This window comes from Natator depressus, chromosome 24, assembly GCF_965152275.1.
Source record: "Natator depressus isolate rNatDep1 chromosome 24, rNatDep2.hap1, whole genome shotgun sequence".
NCBI lineage: Eukaryota > Metazoa > Chordata > Testudines > Cheloniidae > Natator > Natator depressus.
This window is the reverse complement of record NC_134257.1, coordinates 3,348,401-3,369,804: the sequence shown is the minus strand read 5'-3', so window position 1 is coordinate 3,369,804 and position 21,404 is coordinate 3,348,401. Positions and strand designations below refer to the sequence as shown.

The 21,404-nt window shown below is 49.0% G+C and overlaps 2 protein-coding genes across 4 annotated transcripts in view; one reads left to right on the top strand and one right to left on the bottom strand.

The window, feature by feature from the left end:
• Positions 1–14,007, bottom strand: part of NCSTN (nicastrin) — a 46,814-nt gene extending 32,807 nt beyond the window's left edge. For 2 of the 3 annotated variants that reach the window (XR_012636239.1, XM_074939100.1), the window contains exons 1-9: positions 13,870–14,007; positions 11,611–11,715; positions 9,027–9,150; positions 8,001–8,119; positions 6,417–6,562; positions 5,036–5,186; positions 3,995–4,104; positions 2,304–2,456; positions 108–212 (exon numbers count right to left, since the gene is read on the bottom strand). Coding sequence is in view for 2 of the 3 variants with exons in the window: in XM_074939100.1 (XP_074795201.1) it covers positions 108–212; positions 2,304–2,456; positions 3,995–4,104; positions 5,036–5,186; positions 6,417–6,562; positions 8,001–8,119; positions 9,027–9,150; positions 11,611–11,715; positions 13,870–13,969 (1,113 nt within the window). In the remaining variant the exon portion in view is untranslated. The remainder of the gene's footprint in view (positions 1–107; positions 213–2,303; positions 2,457–3,994; positions 4,105–5,035; positions 5,187–6,416; positions 6,563–8,000; positions 8,120–9,026; positions 9,151–11,610; positions 11,716–13,869) is intronic. The other variant, XM_074939101.1, reaches the window with a different exon arrangement.
• Positions 14,008–14,126: 119 nt separating this feature from the next.
• Positions 14,127–21,404, top strand: part of COPA (COPI coat complex subunit alpha) — a 32,712-nt gene continuing 25,434 nt past the window's right edge. The window contains exons 1-6 of the mRNA XM_074938909.1: positions 14,127–14,265; positions 15,144–15,257; positions 15,781–15,854; positions 16,233–16,313; positions 17,157–17,233; positions 18,421–18,530. Coding sequence (XP_074795010.1) covers positions 14,226–14,265; positions 15,144–15,257; positions 15,781–15,854; positions 16,233–16,313; positions 17,157–17,233; positions 18,421–18,530 — 496 coding nt within the window. The 5' untranslated portion in view covers positions 14,127–14,225. The remainder of the gene's footprint in view (positions 14,266–15,143; positions 15,258–15,780; positions 15,855–16,232; positions 16,314–17,156; positions 17,234–18,420; positions 18,531–21,404) is intronic.

The window sequence follows — 21,404 nt, the reverse complement described above, 5'->3', positions numbered from 1 at the left end:
CATGGGTAGTCACAAAGAGACCAAAGGGGAGGAACAAGGGCAAGGGCTGGCTGGGAAAAGCCCAGCTGAACTGTCACCAAGAGACAGGCAGAAAACTTGTCTCGCACCTGACTCAGCTCCAGGAAGGAATGAATGTTGTCCAGCCGGATGGGAAACTTGTCATTTTCCATGTCATATACCATTCGCGAGCTGCCAATGTAATCAAAGGTCTCCTGTGACGGAACAAGTTCATGCATGAACCATAGGCATTTGGATGGTTAATGAGCTCAATCCTAACCAGTGTTGGAGAGGAGGACGTGGAGAAGAAGACAGAATCTGGAATTAACTCCTCCCCTTGTGTGTTTCTGAAAATTCTGCCATTTGGTGAAGACTGGGGCATTCCAACCTCTCCTCCTCCAAATTAAAAGGCTCTTTGTTGTCTCCTTATGAGTCAGGGATACAGGCCCTGATGGCAGGAATGGGCCTATAACAACATCCAGAGCGGCTAATGAATTCCACCAAACCCAAGGAAATCTCCACCCCGCATCTCTGTTTCTATGTGAGGACTGAAGGACACTGATCCAGCAGCGGCAGAAAGCAGCACAAACTCCGCCTCTCTGTCACATGCGTGAACAGGCTCTATGGGCCAGACTGACAAGGGTATTTAGGCACCTCAAGATGCAGATAGGTGCCTTGAGCCCACAGAGAGCCATGGGAGCTGGGTGCCTAACCAGCTTAGCCACTTATGCAAATCCTACCAGTCTCCTTTCTGCACCTTTTGGTGCCTAAAAGCCTTTGAAAAGGCTTCTCTACCCATGGAGTTACTGCTGATGATCTAGCCTGGATTCACTCCACACACAGGTGCTCTTATTCCAAAACCAGGGGGAATGCTATGTGTCGAGAAGCCCTAACTCTGGCCCCACGTGCCTCATGGTCCATTACAGTTAATGGGAGATGCATGGGCGCAAAGCCCCAACAGCCTCTGCACATCATTGTAGTATCTAAATGCCACCTCCCGTATGGATCCGACAGGCCTGCAATGGCTAGGGAAAAACCAGTGAGTTAGATGTCCTTATTTTCCACTGTTTTGCTCCTCTGAATCACAATGTTAACACTAGTTATTAACCCCAACTACTGGATCATACCATCTCCCGTGAGACTCTGAATACTAGAGCGTGGGCACAAATCAGGGTAGGGCATTCCAACTTCTTTCCACCCCTCTGGGATGGGGAGGGGGCTGCAACAGGAAATCAGGGGATCCTGCCATCTCATAAGGGGAGTGTGCAAGACAGAGATGAGCACCCATTTTGAGAGGCAGAAGGTATCCTGGGGGTGTCTATAGGTAAGGGCATTCCTACCATCTCCCCAGGGAACGGCAGGCAGAAATCAGGCCGCCATTAGACAACCCCTTCCCAAAGCTCCTGTACAGTGGAACCTGACAACTCTCCCCACCTCCTCTACATGGTACACAGAGACTGTCCAATCCACCGCTCCAAGCACAACTCTTAGGGAAGGACTGACTATAGATTCCCAAGCTGGGGGTGTCACGTGGCCACTCCACAGGACCGTGGGCGCTAGCTTCACAGAGCTACCCAAAGGAGGCCATCCATCGCTGCACATGCCTGGAGGGGAACATCAGCTGCTAACCATTACTCTCCTTCCTGCCCCCAAGAGTTAACCCTGGCTTAACACAGCTGCCAGAGCCACTGCTGCGTGCTCGCACTGCACTGCAGACAGCACATATATTTTTAATCTGGTCTCACCTGGTTTCATTTGAAGATTTACACTGGCAAAGTTGTAACTTATCCTGATGGCAGGGTACAGGTCTAAAGAAGCCTGGAAGGTGCGGGTGAGAAATTAGGGATACAAGAGACCCATTCATTCATTGGGTCCATCACCATGTCAGGATAGGCTACAAGTGCCTCGGGGAGAGGTTGCATCGGCTTAAGGGAATATGAATATGAAGAACCAAGGCACCCAGGCTCTAGGTTTGCAAAGAAACTATTGCACCAGGATGAAGAGAGAGACTCTCTTTTGCTCCCTCAACTAATTGCAACAGTTTAGAGGGGATGCCCCTAGAAAGTGCAGGCCCCATTCGTTAGTAGCTTTTGTGCAGTTCCCTCAGAAGGAACTCCATATTCTCTGAACCTCTCCCCTTTGCGGGATAGGGCTTGGTGTTGGAGGAGGGATCTCTTGGCTTGGCACAAGGCAGGTGCAGATGCATAGAGGTCTACCAGCATCTGTGGAGCTGCTATTGAAAGGGCAGAGTGGATGGGGAGCGGACTGCTTGCCCAAGACAAGCGAGGAGGGGATGAAGATCTTACCCCTTGGAAGAAGGTGAACATGATGTTCCTTGGTAGCGTCTGAACACCTGGCACTTTATGGAGGGCTTCAGCAGCCGCCAAGTGGGTCACGAAGGAGGCGACAGCACTCTCTGCCCCTGGGGCTACATTCCAGAAGAACGAGTGGCTGTCAATCTGTGAGCACAAGTGGGAGGAATGAGGAACTCATGTACACAGACAGAAACTAATACAGGGTGACTGGTAGACTGAAGAACTCGATAAGACACAGCCAGAACCTTCACCCGCAAACGGAATCCACCCTTGAAGCACAAAAGCAACTTGCTCTGCCAGAGAATCTTAACATGCTCCCATAGCTCTACCAGTCCTGGAGCCTCATGCGCAGCTGTGCCAATGCATCTCACTCCTAGCCCGCAGCACATACGTGTATTCCAGGCCTGGATCTCTTCTAAGCAGCACATGCCAACTGTGATGTGCTATTAATGGTTCACCTGATGTTCACTATAGGCTAGACTGGGTCATCATTAAACCTGATGACCCAGCGAGTTCTACTCTCATCTGCAGGGGTGGAAAAACAGGGTATTCACCAACTGCAGGGCAGTCCAGCGGATAAGGCAGCAGACTGGGAACGAGGAGACCTAGGTTCTATTCCCAGCTCTGTCACTGACTCACTGCAAAACCCTGGACCTATCACCTATATGACTCAGCCCCCCTCCCCACAACACCTGTCAAAATGGGCTAATCGTACTCATCCTATCTTAGTAAAGTGCTTTGAGATCAATGGAAGAAAACCATCATAGGAGTGCCAGGTATTCACTAATCTGGCCTCCCCCATCATTCAGTTATGAAGATCCATAGAACAATATCCATTCTTTAAAGAATAGAGAGTTGATTGGTTTTTTGGACATTACAGTATAACTTGATGATGATTAGATTCGAGTGTATAAATGCCTTCATGGGGAGAAAATCCTGGGTACTAAAGAGCTCTTTAATCTAGCAGCAAAAGGCAGAACAAGAACCAACAGCTGGATGCTAAAGCCAGACAAATTACAATTAGAAATAAGGCTCAGATTTTTAACAGCAAGGGTGATTAACCACTGGAACAAACTACCAAGGGAAGTGGTGGGTTTTTCATCTTCAAATCCAGACTGGATGCCTTTTTGGAAGATATTCTTTAGCCAAGCAAGGTATTGGCCTCAAGCCAGGAGAAATGGGTGAAATTTAATGGCCTGTCTTATACAGGAGGCCAGAGTAGATGATCTGGTGGTTCCTTCTGGCCTTAGACTCTATGAATCGATGAGTAAGAAGGCCTGGAGTACACTAGACCCTTGTATCTCAAAGCATTTTGGAAACAATTCAGCCTTCACAATATCTGTGTGAGGTAGGTACATTTATCATCATTTTATGAGAGGAAAACAGAGGAGTAGCTTGCCCAGAATCATGCAGCAAGTCAGAGGCAGATCCAGAAATAAAACCCAGGAGTTCCAATGTTCTCAGCCCCTACATTAACCAGTAGACACCGCTGGCACCTGAATAATGGCTCCTACCTGCAGAATGATACCAACCACAGCTAGTCAGCAAGATTTAAGGCAGTAGATCTGGATTACAGGAAGGAAGACTCAATGCATATAAGATGGGCAGTCCATAAAGGCACAAATCCCCTAGAAAACCTTCCCTTGCACCCCAGCCCAGAAAAATTAGGCATCACCACCTACTCGAGTAGCAACGATGATGACTTCATCCATAGGGTCTATTTTGCTGGAGGTATTGATGGGTTTCAGCGTGCTCCACACATTATAATCAGACAGAGCGTCGCAGACTTCTTCTAGGGAGCAGAAACAATATGGTTTAAGAGCAGGAACTCTGACAGCAGAAAGAACAAGGAACTGAAGCTATTCTTTGGCCAGTTTGGGAGGATCATAGCTCACCAACTGATCCAACACTACCAGGCCCCTTTCTAGTGATCAGTGGTGAAATCCTGACCCCACTGAAATCAATGACAAAATTCCCATGGATTTCATTTTGACCCCAATGTCACCCTGTGTGTTCACTGCTCCTCTACCATTTTGTCTATTCACCCCACCATCCCCAAACAAGTCAATCCAAGTAATATACTTAGCAGGCACTAGGTCCCTTCTCATCCCTTATCTCCCTTTCTCATGGATGTCCTGTGCTGTAGACTATGAACTTCGGGACCCCAGGGTGTCTCATTGCTTTAACTGAAAACTATTTACATTACAGGGAGGAAACTGGTGTCACAAAAGCATTTGATTAAGGAAATTAACTGCACATTGTTCTTGTGTTTTGCATATTTAAGTCTCAATAGTCTGGCAGATTCTTGGGCTATGCACTGGGATGGAGGCTAATGCCATCACTCCAAACCCATAGCCAAGAAGGAATTCGAGAGACCTTAATTCAACAGAACCACTTTCCTCAACCAAGGGCCAAACGGGCTATTTGCTAGGACCACATGTCCTCTAAATAAAGACTCAGACTGCAGCAACAGTCCCCTTTAGCACAGAGGCATGGTCTGTGGTGACTACAGGTCCCAGCAGGCAGTACTTTGGCTTGGATGCTGCCTTCCTTACAGAACCTGTTGTGACCACAGACCACTCCTCGGACGTTAAAGATCAGAGTGGTTCTGGGCTGTATTGTATAAAGCTATGGGTTGAGTTTCCTCTTTCTAATGCACACACCATGTCCCACTTGAATTCCCACCACCAGTCCCCACCCCATCCTGCTAGGAGTGCACTCACCTGGGTTGAGACTGAAGGCGGTCTGGAGGGAGCTGCGTCTCATGCAGGTAACCGTGTTGGTCACAGCATGCATGTGGGCGAAAAGCTGCATCGCACACAAAGGGTACTCCGGGACAGAGCCATTTTGCGGGAGGTTATGGTCTTGGTAGCACTGAGGCAGAAATATAAATAAATACCTCACTCTTATACAGCAGAGTGGTCTAGCGGATAGGACACAGGACTGGGACTCAGGAGACCTGGGTTTTAGTCCCCGTTCTGTAACTGACTAGCTGTGAGACCTTGGGCAAATCATTTCACTTCCCCTACCTGTGCCTGCTTCCCCTCCCACCCTTTGTCTATCTTGTCTATTTAGATTGTAAGCTCCTTGGGGCAGGGACTGCCACTTACTGTATGTACAATGCCTAGCACAATGGGGCCCTGGTCTCAGGTAGGGCGCACTACCATAATATAAATAATAAAATCAGAGAAATAAGTCTTTCCATGTAATACTTTCCCCTTACACAGCATCTTTTACTTGAAGATCTCAAAGCACTTTACACAGTTGGGTAAGTATCAGACCCCTACTCTCCCCTTTACAGATGGGTACACAAGCACAGAATAGATTTTAAACCAAGACTCCCCTATCAGATGAAGACTCTTAACTGGTTCCAAATTTTAACCTTACATACAAACGGCCTGTTTCCCCGAACCCACCTGCAAAATTTTACTAATTTGGGAAGCTGGCAGCTCAAATGAGCATAAGTTAGTGTGGAAGAAACTATTTCCCTACCGAAGTGGCACAGCTAGACTCCCCTCTGCAGGTGTTAAGGTAGTGGTGGGCAAACTACGGCCCGGGGGCCACATCCAGCCCTTCAGACGTATTAATCCGGCCCTTGAGCTCCCACTAAGGAGTGGGGTCCAGGGCTTGCCCCACTCCGCACGTGCCGTGGCTCCTGTGGCTCTGTGCGACTCCCGGAAGCAGTAGCACATCCCCCCTCTGGCTCCTACGCAGCCCCTGCCCCATACACTGCCCCTACAGCCCGGCCAATGGGAGCTGCTGGGGCCGCGCCTGCGGACAGGGCAGTGCACAGAGCTGCCTGGCTGCACAGGAGCCAGAGTGGGGACATGTCGTTGCTTCCAGGAGCTGCTTGAGGTAATCACCGCCCGGAGTCTGCACCCCTAGCCCTGATCCCCCTCCTGCCCTCTGAGCCCCTTGGTCCCAGTCCAGAGCACCCTCCTGCACCCCCAACCCCTCATCCCCAGACCAACCTCAGAGCCCTCACCCCCTCCCGCACCCCAACCCCCAATTTGGAGAGCATTCAGGGCCCGCCATACAATTTTCATACCCAGATGTGGCCCTCGGGCCAAAAAGTTTGCCCACCCCTGTGTTAAGGTATAGTACCTGCTTAATAACTTGAGTCTCGTTGGCATCTTCAAGTAGAAAGATGGGGAAATTGAAATCCTCATAAGCAAGCCCATTCCCGAGAGGATTCCACATAGTCCAGTTGCAATGAGCATACTGAGGGCCGTAATTATTGGAATAGACACCTGCGGGCATGGAGAAACAGGCGGGTCAAATCATTGAGGGAACAGCGCAAAGAGTTGGAAAGGCAGGGCCCGCTGAGCAAACTGCAGCAGGAACAGAGAGACCACCACCACAGGCTAAGAAACCAGCCGCAAAACGAACAGAGAGATGGATTCAGTTGCCACATGCGGGGAAAACAGAAGAGACAGAGCACTGCCACGTGAAGAGAATGAGAGATAGGCACATGCAAAGCCATCGCGTGCCAAGAGGTTGGCAGAAGCACAGAATGAGCATTTATCACATGCTGAGAGAGTGGGAGATGCATACAGAGAAATATTGTACTTTGAAAGAAAGACACTCACGCCATTTTCTGCGCTCCATCATGTGCTGGAAGCACCTCGAAGCATTTATAAAGCGCCAGTCATTGTAACACCTACGTGCTGTGCGAACAGCATGAAGGTGATGGTATGACAAATGCCAACAGACCAAACTCACCTTGTGTGTTTCTACAGCACCTTTCACTGCAAGGCATCGCAAAGTGCTGTGCAATCTATACATAGTATAGCATCACTTCACCCACCACCAACGTGCAGCCACCTCTGAGGTGGAACACAGCAGTGGGTTAGCAGCACACAGCGGTGTGTTAGGGCAGACAGTGAATACCCATTGAAATGAATACCCAAATGAGCCTGCAAGGGGAACATAGGGAGGTAGAATGGAATTAAGAGGGCTGGAATTTGGCCAGGACACTGGGATTAAAAGTGCAGTACTACAAAGAGAGCCACAAGACCTTTTAATGACCACAGGTGGTCAGAATGAGTTTTATCCCTCATCTGAAAGAGGAACTTGCAGAGAGACCAGGTCAGTCTGCATGACACAAGGAAGAAAACCCTTAGTGAATCACTAACATCACTTTCTAGGTTTCAGAGTAACAGCCGTGATCTAGATTTAGCTTATCTAAAGTGATCATCAGGTTGGGCCATTTCCAGCACAAATCTAGGTTTTGATGATCACTTTAGATAAGCTATTACCAGCAGGAGAGTGGGGTGGGAGGAGGTATTGTTTCATGGTCTCTGTGTCTATATAATGTCTTCTGCAGCTTCCACAGTATGCATCCGATGAAGTGAGCTGTAGCTCACGAAAGCTCATGCTCAAATAAATTGGTTAGTCTCTAAGGTGCCACAAGTACTCCTTTTCTTATCACTTTCTAGAGCACCTCAGGTGTTCCTTTGAAGGTCTCCCATTTGCATACTGACCCCAAGCCAACCCTTGTGAAATCTGACAAGATTCCAGCACAAACTGGTTACACCTACAGAATGTTAATGAGCCTAAATTGTAAAGCAATAATTCACACACAATCCCAGAGCAAGCGTAAAGCTCCAGGTTGTCAGTCTTTTGCAAAACACTTCCTACTCTGATCACCCCCTCCTGAGCCAAACTAAGGGCTTAATGTTTCCTTACCAAACCCATCATTTGGGCATTTTAAGCCAGGGGAGAATCCTTGTGCAGGGCTGGGTTTGGAGATGGCCACAGCCAGCCCAGAAACTCGTGAAGATCCCTTCAGCTGCAGCATCAGCTCCCTGGAACAAAGAGAGAATATGGATGAAACAGCCCCCCAGATTCCCTGGCAATCTTACCACAGGGAAAGATTTAGGCCAGGGGTTCTCAAACTTTATTGCACTGAGACCCCCTTCTGATGAAAAAAAATTACTACTCGACCCCAGGAGGGGGGACCGAAACCTGAGCCCCACCACTCCAAGGGCTTCAGCCCCAGGAGGGGGGCCTGTAACCTGAGCTTCGCTACCCAGGGCTGATGCCCTCAGGCTTCAGCTTTGGCCCTGGGCAGTGGGGCCTGGGTTTTGACTTCAACCCCGGACTCCAGCAAGTCTAATGACAGCCCTGGTGACCCCATTAAAAAGGGGTCACGACCCACTTTGGGGTCCCAACTCACAGTTTGAGAACCACTGGTTTAGGCCAAGCAGCAGTAAAAGTATCACAAACCAAAAACCATTCCATAAGCTGTACCACACCCCTGTGAAATAGTTATTTGCATTTTATAGATGGGGAAACAGACACAGTCATTAGCAGAGCCAGGAGAGAACCCAGGAATCGTGCTCCAGCTACTAAGCCGTCTGTTGAGACACTGACAGGTACAGGTACCAGTATACATGAAGAACACTCAATCTAGTTTTCCAATTTACTTTTCTAAAAGTAGGCACAAGGGTCTGGTTTTCACTGGTGTTCTGCAGCCTACAAAGGGTGCTTCAGAGGTACAGCACTGCCAAAAAAACAAGCCTTTCGGAACCAATTCCCAAGCACCCATCTCAAGTGAATTCAGAATTCCAGATTTGGCTGCTCAAACACACACAGGAGCTTGTCCCGAGTGCCCAAATGGCAAATGTGGCCACTGAATTTAGGGCCCCTGTGTTTGCAATTTGGGCTCACGTTGCCGCGGCAGAGAAGAGGCGATTAACCGTAGCTCCTTACCTGGTGAAAAGCACCCCCTCTAGCAGTACCATGTACGGGGGATGAGGTCCATCAGTAAGCACCCATTTCAGGTCCTGGTCCTTCTCCACCACATGGATTACTCCTGTGTCTCCATTCATGGAAGCTGCAGAGAGAAAGACAGAATGCTCTATGGTTCACCAAAATCCATTTCCCTCACAGCTGTACACTTTCTGGGCACTTCAGTGAAAGAAAGACCAACATATGGGATTAGAGGGAAGGAGCGACTGACTTGTACAGTTCAGCTAAGAGATGACCAACAACTAAAAAACACAGCTGTCTTTTAGATGAATCAGGCTGAAAGAGTTGTTTAAGAGATAATCATAATAATCATTTGCCTTTTTAAAGCAGATTTTATCTAAAGATTTTGAAGTACTTTAGGTATATCAATGAATTAAACATCACCTGCCTCTTGGGGGAAGAGGGAGGATGTTGAGTATGAACCTTACTGTATACAGGGGAAATGAGGCACAGAGATGGAAGTACAAGGAGGAAACAGGAGATGCCAGCCACCAGCAAGTGGGGAATGTCCAGAAGAGAAGGAAAGAAGGGAACATATCAGCTGAGAGTACATCTGGAGAAGCACAGGGAGAAGGGAAGCATGTGCAGTGAGACAGGAGGGGTCCAGCAGCAGAGAAGCCATATGCAGGGGGAGAGCGGAGCAGGACAGATCGGGGCAGGAATCAAATGAGAAGCAAAAGAAAACAGCGTGCTTAACATTTTCCAAAAGCACTTATTGCATCAGAGACAGCTAAAGATACACAGAGGTGATCACATTTCCTGGCCAGCAATTGCTGTAGTTGTCACAGGAGTATTATGGGATTGGGAAGGGAGGTGCCCGTAAAACAATCTGTATTAAGAGGTGGCTCACATCGTTATAGGAGAAAGTTGGAGCACCTGCTACGCTAGAGTAGAAGGCCATGTGCAGTTGTTCTGGCCTTTAACTGCTGCTGACAGGGTCCATGTTGGAACGCGGTTCACTCTGAGGACACACAATGAGACCCAACTACAAATCAACAAAATGCTGACTCACAGGAAACCCTTTCTGCACAGCATCTTTAGCAGCGAAGGAATTTTATTAGCTCCTTCTCTGTCATCCCAACAACCTACAAACCTCAGTAGTACAACAAACCAACAAAATTAAAAACAAACTAAAACCACAGCCCATGGAGAGTTTTAAAACAATACTCTAGACAGAGGAAAGCACGTGAAAGGGAGGATGCTTAACTGATTACATGCACCCTGGAACCAAAGACACGTGACTGGCCAGCCGCATGTTAGGCATGTCGCCTTACCGAAGTAACTAAACATGCTGTGGTTTATCAGTAACTGTAGAAAAGTCAAGGAAACTGACACAAAAACGACATTACAGAAAACAATACAAAGACATTTCACAATGAGAGGCCTACATTATAGAGGGACAGGTCAGTGCAAACGGCTCCTTGGTTTTGGGAGGATATTAAGGAAACTTTTGAGCCCTGGTGAAATCTAACTATTTAAAGAAGAGGAAATCTCCTACTATCCTCTCATGGATATTAAGCTAATTACATATGAATGCGATAGGACTTGGCACCAAGAAAGATCAAAGCAATTTTGGGCAGTGTTGCCCACTCTCACCATTTTATTGCAAGCCTTAATTTCATGATTTTAAGGCAACCTCAGGATTTCTGAAGTGCGTGGGGTTGGGAATACCAGGGAGCAGTGAAGTGATAGTGCATCTCATATGGCTCTAGTGCAGGGGGTGGGCAAACTTTTTGGCCCAAGGGCCACATCGCGGCTGCAAAACTGGATGGAGGGCCGGGTAGAGAAGGCTGTGTCTCCCCAAACAGCCTGGCCCCCGCCCCCTATCTGCCCCTTCCTACTTCCCACCACCTCAGAACCTCCAACCCATCCAACCCCCCCTGCTCCTTGTCCCCTGACCACCCCCTCCCGGGGTATCCTCGCCCCTAAATGCCCCCCAGGACCCCACTCTCTATCCAACACCCCCTAGTCCCTGTCCCCTATCCACACCCCCTGACAGCCCCCCACCCCCGGGACTTCCACACCTATCCAACGCCTCCCTACCCCGTCCCCTGATCGCCCCCCCATAACCTCCACCCCATCCAACCGCCCCCCGAGAGGCCCTGCCCCTTATCCAATCCCCCCACTCCCTGCCCCCTTACCATGATGCTCAGAGTGGCAGGAGCTTGCAGCCCCGCAGCCATGCTGCCTGGCAGGAGCGGCGGGCCAGAGCGCTAGCAGCGTGGCGAGGTGAGGCTGCGGGGGTTGGGGGACAGCAGGGGAGGGGCCGCAGACTAGCCTCCCTGGCCGTGAGCTCAAGGGCTGGGCAGGACAGTCCCACGGGCCAGATGTGGCCCGCGTGCCATAGTTTGCCCACCTCTGCTCTAGTGCGATCACACCTGGAATATACAGCTTTCATTTTTTGGCACTACATTACCAGAAAGACATTGACAAACTAAAAGTAGTTCAGGAAGAAGCCACAAAAATGATGCGTGTTCTCTCAGTTAGTGAAAGAGAGGGGATTGTCTCTTCAATTTAAAGTAAAATAAGCATTCACAACACTTACACTGACAGCCTATTTGATGAGTGGCATTCAAAAGACGAACACACGGGGCAGTCTTGTTTAAGGGGATATAGATTTTCCTCTCTATAGAATTGCCCCAACAGAATCCTGAAGAAAAAGAAACAAAATTCAGGATAAATAAGAGGTCACACTGGGTTCTCTAACAGGAACAAATTCAATTTCATCTAGGTCTTGTTGCCTTCTGGGTGAAAATTAAAGGCACCTGACTAAAGTAATTCCTAGACTCTCTGCTAAATACCAACTGAATAATTCACTTCCCTGTAAATTCCCTTGCAGTTTTAACTGAAGTATTCTTCATTTCCTATCACTCCCACGGAGGCATAGTGTTGATACGTGCTGTTTAAAAACCTAGCACATACCTAACGTGAAGATGCTGCTTTTCAGCTGTGGGTGGAGCTCTGTAAAGTTTGAATGAAAGATGCTATATGCAACATGAACCAATTTAGAAACGCAGCAGAATAAAGAAGTCAATTCTCCGTTCTGTGGTCCGACAATCATCTCTGACCCAAACGTTAAAATGAGGGTAGATTGATCTTCGTGGTCCATACACAGGATCAGGAACGTGTGGGTTCTAATCCCAGCTCTGACACACACTCAATAAGAGACCTCATGCAAGGCCACATCACTTCTGTGTGCCTCGGTCTCCCTGTCTGAAAAACATGTGTAATAGTAACTTTTCTGACAAGGGGGCTGTGATGAACAATGTTTGCATAATATTTTCGAAGATACTAAGCGCTAAGTACGGACTGTGATTTTTATTATAGCAACAACAATCCTTAGCTCTTACATAGCACTTTCCAAAGGTCAGTATCATTATCCCCATTTTCCTAATGGGGAAACTGAGGTGAGAGGGGCAAAGTGACCTGCTCCAGGCCACCTGCAGGCAAGGGCAGACCCGGGAATAGAATCCCAGTCCAGTACTCTATCCAGTAAGCATCTCAACACATCTCTGTGGCTTTGCTATTTACTCAATCTTTTATCTGGGTATTCCTAATTCTGGGTAAGTGACAGAACTGATGATCAGCATCACTTTTAGCGGATACATAAATGGTGTATTGTCTTTGCAAATTGCACAAACATTAGAGATTTGGTAATAATGCCACACATAAGCATAAGATACCCTATTTCGTTATTTTCTATTTACTGCCATATTTCAGAGTGAAATTTAATACGAAACACGCTATTAAAAAAACCCCCAACGTCTCCCCAATTAAATGATATGTAAATTAGGATTATTTCCACAACACTGGAATCTAGCATCTCAAAATAAAATTGATCGACTTTAATGTGCACACTAAGCGAATGCAGTGAGGCAGAAGGCAGCGTGTGGAAGGAAGGATGATATGGGATAGAAGCTCCCACAGTCGCTGTTCGTTTTACCCAAACAAAAAGCCAGCCACAAAACACTAGTGCGGGTTCAGCATCGTCGTAGCAGCAAACCGGCAGACAGCTCAGTAATGCCCGTCACCGCACACAGGGTGCCCACCCCGCACCTTTTAGCGCCAGGCCTCGGGGAGCTCTCAACCAGTGGGAAGAAATGCCAGCGCAACTAAGCTGTGCAGCAACACATTCCCAGCCCGCCAGGACAGGAGCATCACCAGCCTGCTGCTGACTTTACCTTCCCCCATCAAGAGAGAAACTTGTTTAGCCGCAGTCCTTCTACAGACGCTATCTGCACCCCCCCGGCTCCCCATCAGGCCAGCCCTGGACAGACCCGACTCCGGGCTTGAGCGTCTCACGCCTCGACAGAGACGCCACCATCCCCTGCAAGGGCTGTATCAACCCCCCACTCCTCTGCCCGCCTGCCGCCGCCCCCCACCTAGCCCCCGGGGGAGGGGCCCCGCCCCCCAGGGGGAGGGGCCCCGCCCCCACCTAGCCCCCGGGGGAGGGGCCCCACCTGCCACCCCCCAGGGGGAGGGGCCCCGCCCCCACCTAGCCCCCGGGGGAGGGGCCCCACCTGCCACCCCCCAGGGGGAGGGGCCCCACCATCCAGCCGCCCCCCATGAGAAGGGACCCCGCCCCCCCAGCTTTCAGGGAGGGACCCCGCTGTCCAGCCACCCCCCAGGAGAAGGGGCCCCCCCCGCCCCACAGCTCCCGGGCAGGGACCCCACCGCCCCGCCTGCCACCCCCCAGGGGCAGGGGCCCCACCGTCCAGCCGCCCCCCAGGAGAAGGGGCCCCAGCGCCGCCCCCCAGCCCCCGCGGGAGGGGCCCCGCCGCCCCCCAGGGGGAGCGAGTCTCACCGCAGCCCAGCACGCAGAAGAGGAGCCCACGGAACAGGGTCTCCGCCCCCCGGCCCCCTCGCTCCGCGGCTCCCGTTCTCCAGCCGGCCGCGGCCGCCATCTTCTCCGCGGCTTCCGCTTCCTGCTCGGGGTGGACCGGGCCGGGCCAGGGCCCTCTGCGCGTGCGCGCGGGGGGGGGGGGAGCGCCTCTCTGGCCCGCGGCGGCCTCCCGCTCTATGGTTCCCGGGCGGAAGCGGAAGCGGCGGCTGCGGGGCGGTTCCGGGGCCGACGTGGAGGCTCGGGGCTGAGGGGCGAGTCCGGGCGGCGGGTCGGGGTCGGAGCCGGAGCCGGAGCCGGAGCCGGAGCCGGGGGGCGCGATGCTGACTAAGTTCGAGACCAAGTCGGCCCGGGTGAAAGGTACCGAGGCCCTCCAGCCCCTCCCCCTCGATCCGCGTTCACCGCCCCTCCCCCTATCTGCCCCCCCCCTGCCCCCATTTCCTTTCCTGCCCCGTGCTCTGCCCTCCCCACCCCCCAAACCCTTCACCTGCCCTCCCGCCCTGTGCCCCAGTCTCCCCTTGGCACCTCCCCTCCCCCCCCAGTGTCTAACCCGGGGTTATGGGGCTGTAGACACTGGGACCCCCCCAAGTAAATAATTGCCCCCCTCCCCCCCCATTTTGGGTTGGGAAGAGCCCTCCTCTAAATGCTGGCCTGGGTTATTCTTCTGGCTTGCTAGAGATGCTCCTATTGTCGTCTGTTGTCAAAAAGTGTTAATTGCACACCCCCCCCCCCCCCGCAGCTGATGGTCAAATACAAAAGATGCTATGCCGCTGTCAGTTTATTAATACAGGCTTAGACACTTACCAAACCGTTTTGTTTTTTTAAAAAAAAAAGCCGTGAATTGCGTATGAGTGGAAAGCCGCGTGCATTGCCCTTGGAGGACTGGGGCTAAGGTTTCTGAAAGCGGCCAGTAGTTTTGTGCCTTGCCTGGTGCCAAGTATCAGAGGGGCAGCCGTGTTAGTCTGTATCCACAAAAACAACGAGGAGTCCGGTGGCGCCTTAAAAGACTTCAGCCGCAACTGAAGAAGCGGGTTTGTTTTTTGTTTTCCCGCGAAAGCGTATGCCCAAATAAATCTGTTAGTCTTTAAGGTGCTAGTAGTTTTGGGTATCCAACTTCTGGCACCTTAAAAAGCCCTTCTTTTTGGAAAATGCTGACCTCTTTCACTTCCTCTGTGTCTTCAGAGATTGAATTTAACTGAAAACTTGACCACTGTGCTTCTCTGCGTCTCTCTCTTTAGGGCTCAGCTTTCACCCGAAGCGGCCCTGGATCCTAACGAGTTTGCACAATGGAGTGATCCAGCTGTGGGATTACCGGATGTGCACCCTTATTGACAAATTTGATGAGCATGATGGTGAGTAAGTTTGGAGTCTGAAAGAGTCGAAAGCAGAGGGCTCGTTGCAGAAAATGGCGTGTCCTTGAGAGGAGGAAGGATGGAGTTTTGGCTGAAGCACTGGATTGAACCGCAAGAGGTCTGGCTTCAGGTCCTAACTGTGCCACAGACTCCATGTGTGATCATGGGCAAACCGCTTACTTCTTGAACATGCTTTTCCAGCTGTAAAATAGGGAAAATACTTCACAGAGCTGTTACGATAATAACTTAATTATTGTAAAAGAGGTGTCAGATGTTATGGTGCCGTAGCTATATAACCTCACAGAAGAGAACTTTTTGTGCATTGGCCTGGGGGGAATGTTGTCTCAGAAAGTTGTATTTAACCTCCGAGTGTCACGTTGAGACAATTTATCAGATTAAAATGGAGTATAACATGATAGAATTGTTCTGCTGTGAATGGAACGGCCTGTTCTGGCTGTCAGTTTGGCTTCATATACAGCTATTAGCTGTCTCCCTGTGTTTCACCTGCCTCTTCCCCCTGCAGGACCAGTCCGAGGTATTGATTTCCACAAACAGCAGCCACTGTTTGTCTCTGGAGGTGATGACTACAAAATAAAGGTAGATCAACTCTTCCTTCCACCTTGCATCCCCCCAAAAAACGTTGGTGGGCAAAGGAAGATGGGGAATTTGACACAGATGTGTAAGGAATGTGTGTGTGTTTAGTTTTTTGTGGTGGGTGCAGAAACAGTGAGTGGATAGAGATGAACAAGGGAAATGTAGAATTCAGGATTTTGCTCTTTCTGAGGGCTGTAGGAGTAATTAAATGCAGCCTGACAATTTCTGATGAGATCTATGGCTGGCCTCACCCAGAACTGTAATATAAATGGGAGAGACCAGCTTGGGGATGAGTAAAAACCTCATGTGCTAAATGAGATGGCAGAAGAGAGCTGGGCAGAGTTTGGCAGCTCTCTCTTACTGGCCTTCTGTCTCATTCAGGTCTGGAATTACAAGCTGCGCCGCTGTCTCTTCACGCTGCTCGGGCACCTGGATTACATTCGCACCACCTTCTTCCACCATGTGAGTCTCCCCGCTGTGAAACTTCACTGATATGCACCTCACCGCATTGCTTTATAGGAATCTCTGTGGCTTCCCTAAGTAGGACTCTTTCCTGCAGACAAACAGTGCACAAAATGGGCTGGGTGCTATACAAACCTAGGAACGCCTGATTTCTTCCCCAAAGATCTTATAATATGAAATCATTCATGGAGACAGTTGGTACCTCCAATTGCAGAGCTCACTGGAAGCTTTTTTTCTCCCTCCATTGGCATTTGGAGCACAGATGGGGTTATGCGTCTCGTTCTTTGTGCTGGCTAACTTCTCGCTCTTGCTGTCTGAAATAGTATAAGTGATACTTACCCAGAACAATTAGAATAAGTTTTTCAGTGGAGGAGCAGCAACAACATGCACAAGCACACATCAGTCCTCTGGTGAGGAAGATGCTAGTACACATCTTGACACCCTCAGGAAAACAGCCTTTGAAGGCGGTTTAGTCCATCAACCTTCTTCTCTGTGAGTGATGGGTTACGATCTTTTCCCTGGTAATCCCCTCTGTTGCCCATCTATGCTGAAGCTCTGTATGTGTGCAAAGCAAGGTGTGGCAGAGCCCTGCAGGACACTTGCAGAAATAATCAGTGCTGTATCGAGTGCGCTACGTAGGACCAAATATACCATCGCTTTCTGTACCCTCTTTTTTCTTATGTGGGAAATGATTCTACAGTAGAGCTGTAATTCTTGCCTGGGACATCTGACCCAATGAACTAGAAATCCTATGGTTATCTCTGGCTGTGTGCAAACCATTTGGAGGGAAACATGAGGGTTGAGACTGTTGTTTCAGATATTAATTATTAAATGTTTTTTTAGGAATACCCCTGGATCCTGAGTGCTTCTGATGATCAGACAATCCGGGTTTGGAACTGGCAGTCCAGAACCTGTGTTTGGTAAAACTACTGGTGCTATAGAAATAATAACTAGGGAAACATGAGTTTTCTTGAACCTTAGACATGAACAGAGGGTTAAAATATTCTGAACTCTGTGTCTTTCAATAAAACATGTTGTTAAAATGTCAAAGAAAAATTTAAAAATTCTTTTTCCAACAATTTTAGAAAAAAAATTATTCTTTTTTATTAAACCGGCTCTAGAAATGAGGTAGAAATAACTTCTGAAGTCCCATCTAGTTCATTCTTCTTGCCAGTGCAGGGTTATGTCCTCCTCTGTAGTTTCCAATTATGAAATAACCCTAGCAATAGAGTTTTTCTCCATTCCTTCCTTAGAGAGAGCTCTAGGTAATCTCCAGCAAATGGTGGTTAAAGTGCTGTTTTTAAAAAGCTTAAGTTTCTCTGTTCCCTCTTTATCGGCTTCATTTCAGGAGCTGGGCTATTTTTAAGTAGCATTCCCAAGTAAACAAAAGTTATTTTAGGGTTAAATGTGCTAGAGTGTGGAGCCACGCATGCAAAATCTGAGATAAACAGTTAAGTCCTTCAGTATCCCATGAAAACTCCACTCAAGAATTTCTCTTAACAGACTCCTCCTCCATATTGAAGGAGGACTTTGAACTTTGGTTGTGCTTACTGCTTATGTGTTCCAAGAATTAATGTAGGGTTGGTGTGGCTTTCATAAATTGCATTGTACCTGGTTTTGTGTCAGAGGTATGTGGGCTGTGTGCAGTGGAAGGGATGAGTTTGACAAGAAGAATTTTAGGAGGGTTTTGGAGGGTCTTTGAAATGGCTTCTCTGCTCGTTTTCTTCCTTTTGTTGGTTCAGTTTGGTGGGTTGTGCAATCTGGCAAACTAAACTATCTTCAAAAGATTTAGTGTGGGAATTTCCCTGGTTTTTTAGTAACTGTGTATCGGTGTTGATAGTTATTCATGTGGATAGCTATAGATATCAATATATATTATCCCTTGTATGCTCCCCTACAAAGTGATGTTTCCTATTTATTCCTCCCTCTCTGCCCTGCTGAGTTGCCTTCCTTCTCCATACTCCCCAATATTCTCCTCTCATGGCTTTGCTCCTTACCAACCTCCCCAACTTCCCTACGAGATTCAGCTTTGAAATGTTGGTACAGATCAGATTGTGCATTGCTGCCTCCTTGATTGAAATGGTGTCTTCTGTCCTCTTTCTTGCAGCGTGCTGACAGGACACAACCACTATGTGATGTGCTCCCAGTTCCATCCCTCTGAGGACCTGGTGGTGTCTGCCAGCTTGGATCAGACTGTGCGCGTTTGGGATATTTCTGGTGAGCTGCCCAAGTCGAGGGGGTATCCAGCAACAAGGCCCATTTCAAAACTGCAATCGTTGAAAGCCAAGTGGGGAAAGAACTAGCCAGTTCAGCTCGGGGGAGGAAAAAAGGCAGCTGTTGGGTCTGAGCCACCCACAGAGAAAAGCCATCCGAGCATAACAGCTGTGTCCACTGATGGTGATTTACACCCCGCAGTGTCCCTTGGACGTCCTGTTCGGATTCTCTAGGCTGTGCGGGAGAGGAGTACTGCTACTGAGGAAGGAACACACCACTGTCACTAGGTCAGCTTTGCCTTTGTCATCAGGAAAGAGAAGCGGCAGGCTCAGTTTTGGGTTCTATGGGACACCTTCATCCCTTGGGAAACATTGTTCACAGAGTCAGCAATGTCCCGGAGATGAATTGTTCTCTCTCGGACAGCCCTGAAATGGCTTCTGTGTTGACTAAGGAGCAGAGCTGATTTTTTGCTGCTCCAGCTATTGTTAAACAGCAAATGGAAGAAGAGATCATTAAGTACAGTGGCTGCTACTCCATCGATATCCCTTTCACAAAGATGGAGTGTGGCCTAGAGGCAAGAGTAGGGAACTGGAAGTCAAGACTCCTGGTTACTATCCCTGGCTCCACTGCTGACTCACCGTGGTCTGCACATACAGTTATATCTGTTCTGCAGGGTGTATTGGGAGGGTTAATTAAGGGCTGTTGGTAAAACACTTTAAGGCCCCCTAAGGAAAGGCTACGCTACATACAGAAGTTGAAGCGAATGCTAGAGATACAGATAAGTGACGAAAGGAGGGAAGGGAGGGTCTGGCCCAGGAACAGCACCAGCAGTATTACTGCATTGGAAGGTGTTCTCGAACTTGAGTTGTGGCCCTTTACCCCATCTGCCACTTCCACCATTGCAGTTTTGCCTGGGTGAGTTGCTCTGTTTGTAGTACACGCTCAGACTTGACCAGCTGTGTCAACAATAGGAGCTGGGGACAGGCTCTCTGAATATTTAAAACCTGTCCCTCCTCTCTATTGCCAGCATGGGGAGCTTAACATCCATTCTCCCTGTAACCTCACTGCTGCATTCAACCCACACACGCTCTCAGCAGAGTTCCTATAGCCAAATGGATTTGGAGAGGGTACAGTTTTTTCCAGCTGATCTGTGATGAGGGGGTTTTAGAGACTCTGCTATAGATGCTGAATTATTGATTTAGTTGCCACTACATTTAATCATCACCTGGCTAAAATGCTAGTGGGAGAACAAACGAGGGTGGGTGGGATTTTTGCAAGGTCACCCCAAATCTGAGTTCTGGTCTTGGTAGCTTGGCTCTAGCACAAAAGGTCTGTTGGGAACAGCCTTGGTTGCATTCAGGCTGCTGTCAGTTGTGGAGATGCACGTTCACCTTGCAAATTAAGGGTCCAGCCTGGATTGAAAGTGACCTAAAAACCAATCCTGAGTGGTGCTGAGTACCTGCAGCCCCAGTTGACTTTGGTGGGAGTTATGGATTCTCAGCATCTCTAGGGATTAGGGATGTTAGTAGTTTGATTTAAGTGAAATGAATTGGTGGGTCTTGTTTCCTCTCCTAGTGGCAAATTGTCCAGAGACCTAATCATCGCACAGTTTTCACCCTTCTTAGCAGTCTCAGCAAAGAGGCCAAGGAATGTGTGGGCCAAGGAGACTGAACTCTCTCACTCCAGGGCAGTGTGGGGGATGCATTGCTTCTTGTTACCCATGATGTATTTATTCTGTAGATAGAGGCCTTCTGTCTCCATGGCTGTCAATTTAGCATCTTTCTCCAACACAGATTCACAAGTTAAAAATTGAGGGGTCCTTGTTCTGCTGGTCTCCTGAGAGCGAGTGTCAGTGTAGCCAGCGTGAGCTGGCTTCTAGTTGCTGTATCAAAATGCATGAAAAGCTGTGACATGACATAATGCCATTGCCATGTACTGTGGAGTGAAGTCTCTTGCTTGTGACACTAACGTTATTACAAAATAACCTCCTGTCTGTTCTGCCTCCCTGTTACTATTAACCCTGATGGAAGATTCTTCTCATTAACATGCATGGGAAGATGCTTTTATTTTTTTTTTTTGTCCTGTAAAATAAAACAGCTTCCCTTAACCTCTTTCCCATCTCAAGAGCTAATGTCTGTTGCTTTCCTGGAATCTTCTTGTGCTTTCAGGGCTTTGTTCAGTAGAGCTGGGTGATTAGTTTCCAAACAGGGAGAGTCAGCCTGAGGGGTTTGGCTGGTAATCCAGCATCCTGCTATTGAGGAGATCTGGAACACAGGTTGTTGGGGGCTGGGAACATCAGAGGTGACGCTAAGAGTCCCAGAAGGGGGCACTGTGGGTCAGACTACATTACTGCAAGGCCCCCCCTAGTGAGTGTGTAGTGACAGCTGACAGACACTGTCCCATCACCTCCAGTACTGCACTATCTCAACCACAGAGCTAATGCTGTGAGTGCTGATGGATTATAAGGGGAGGAAGGCTCATGAGACCAGAATGAAGAGGTTGGTCAAAACCCAAGAACCTTTCCTTGGTTTCTCCCTTGGGTAGGTGACAGCCCCTTGATGTGCAGCCTTGATTGGGAGAGTGGAGGAGATCGCTGCCTAGATGCCCCGGGCCCTTGCAGCTAACATGGTCCATTGTCTGAGCTTCCAGTTGGCTACAATGCCTCTCTGTGGCTCTGGCCATTGCATTCTGGAAAAGTGATCCTAGAAACCTCCTGATGCTGCAGGAACTTCCTTTTCCTTCCCCCTTCTCCCACAAGCTGTCAGGTTGTAGTCAGGATCCGGTCCTTTTCACTAGATCTTTCCTGAACTGTCAGTGACCCCTCTTAACATCTGCTCTTTTATTTGAATGCTCTTGGGCATGCTGAGTGCAGGCTCC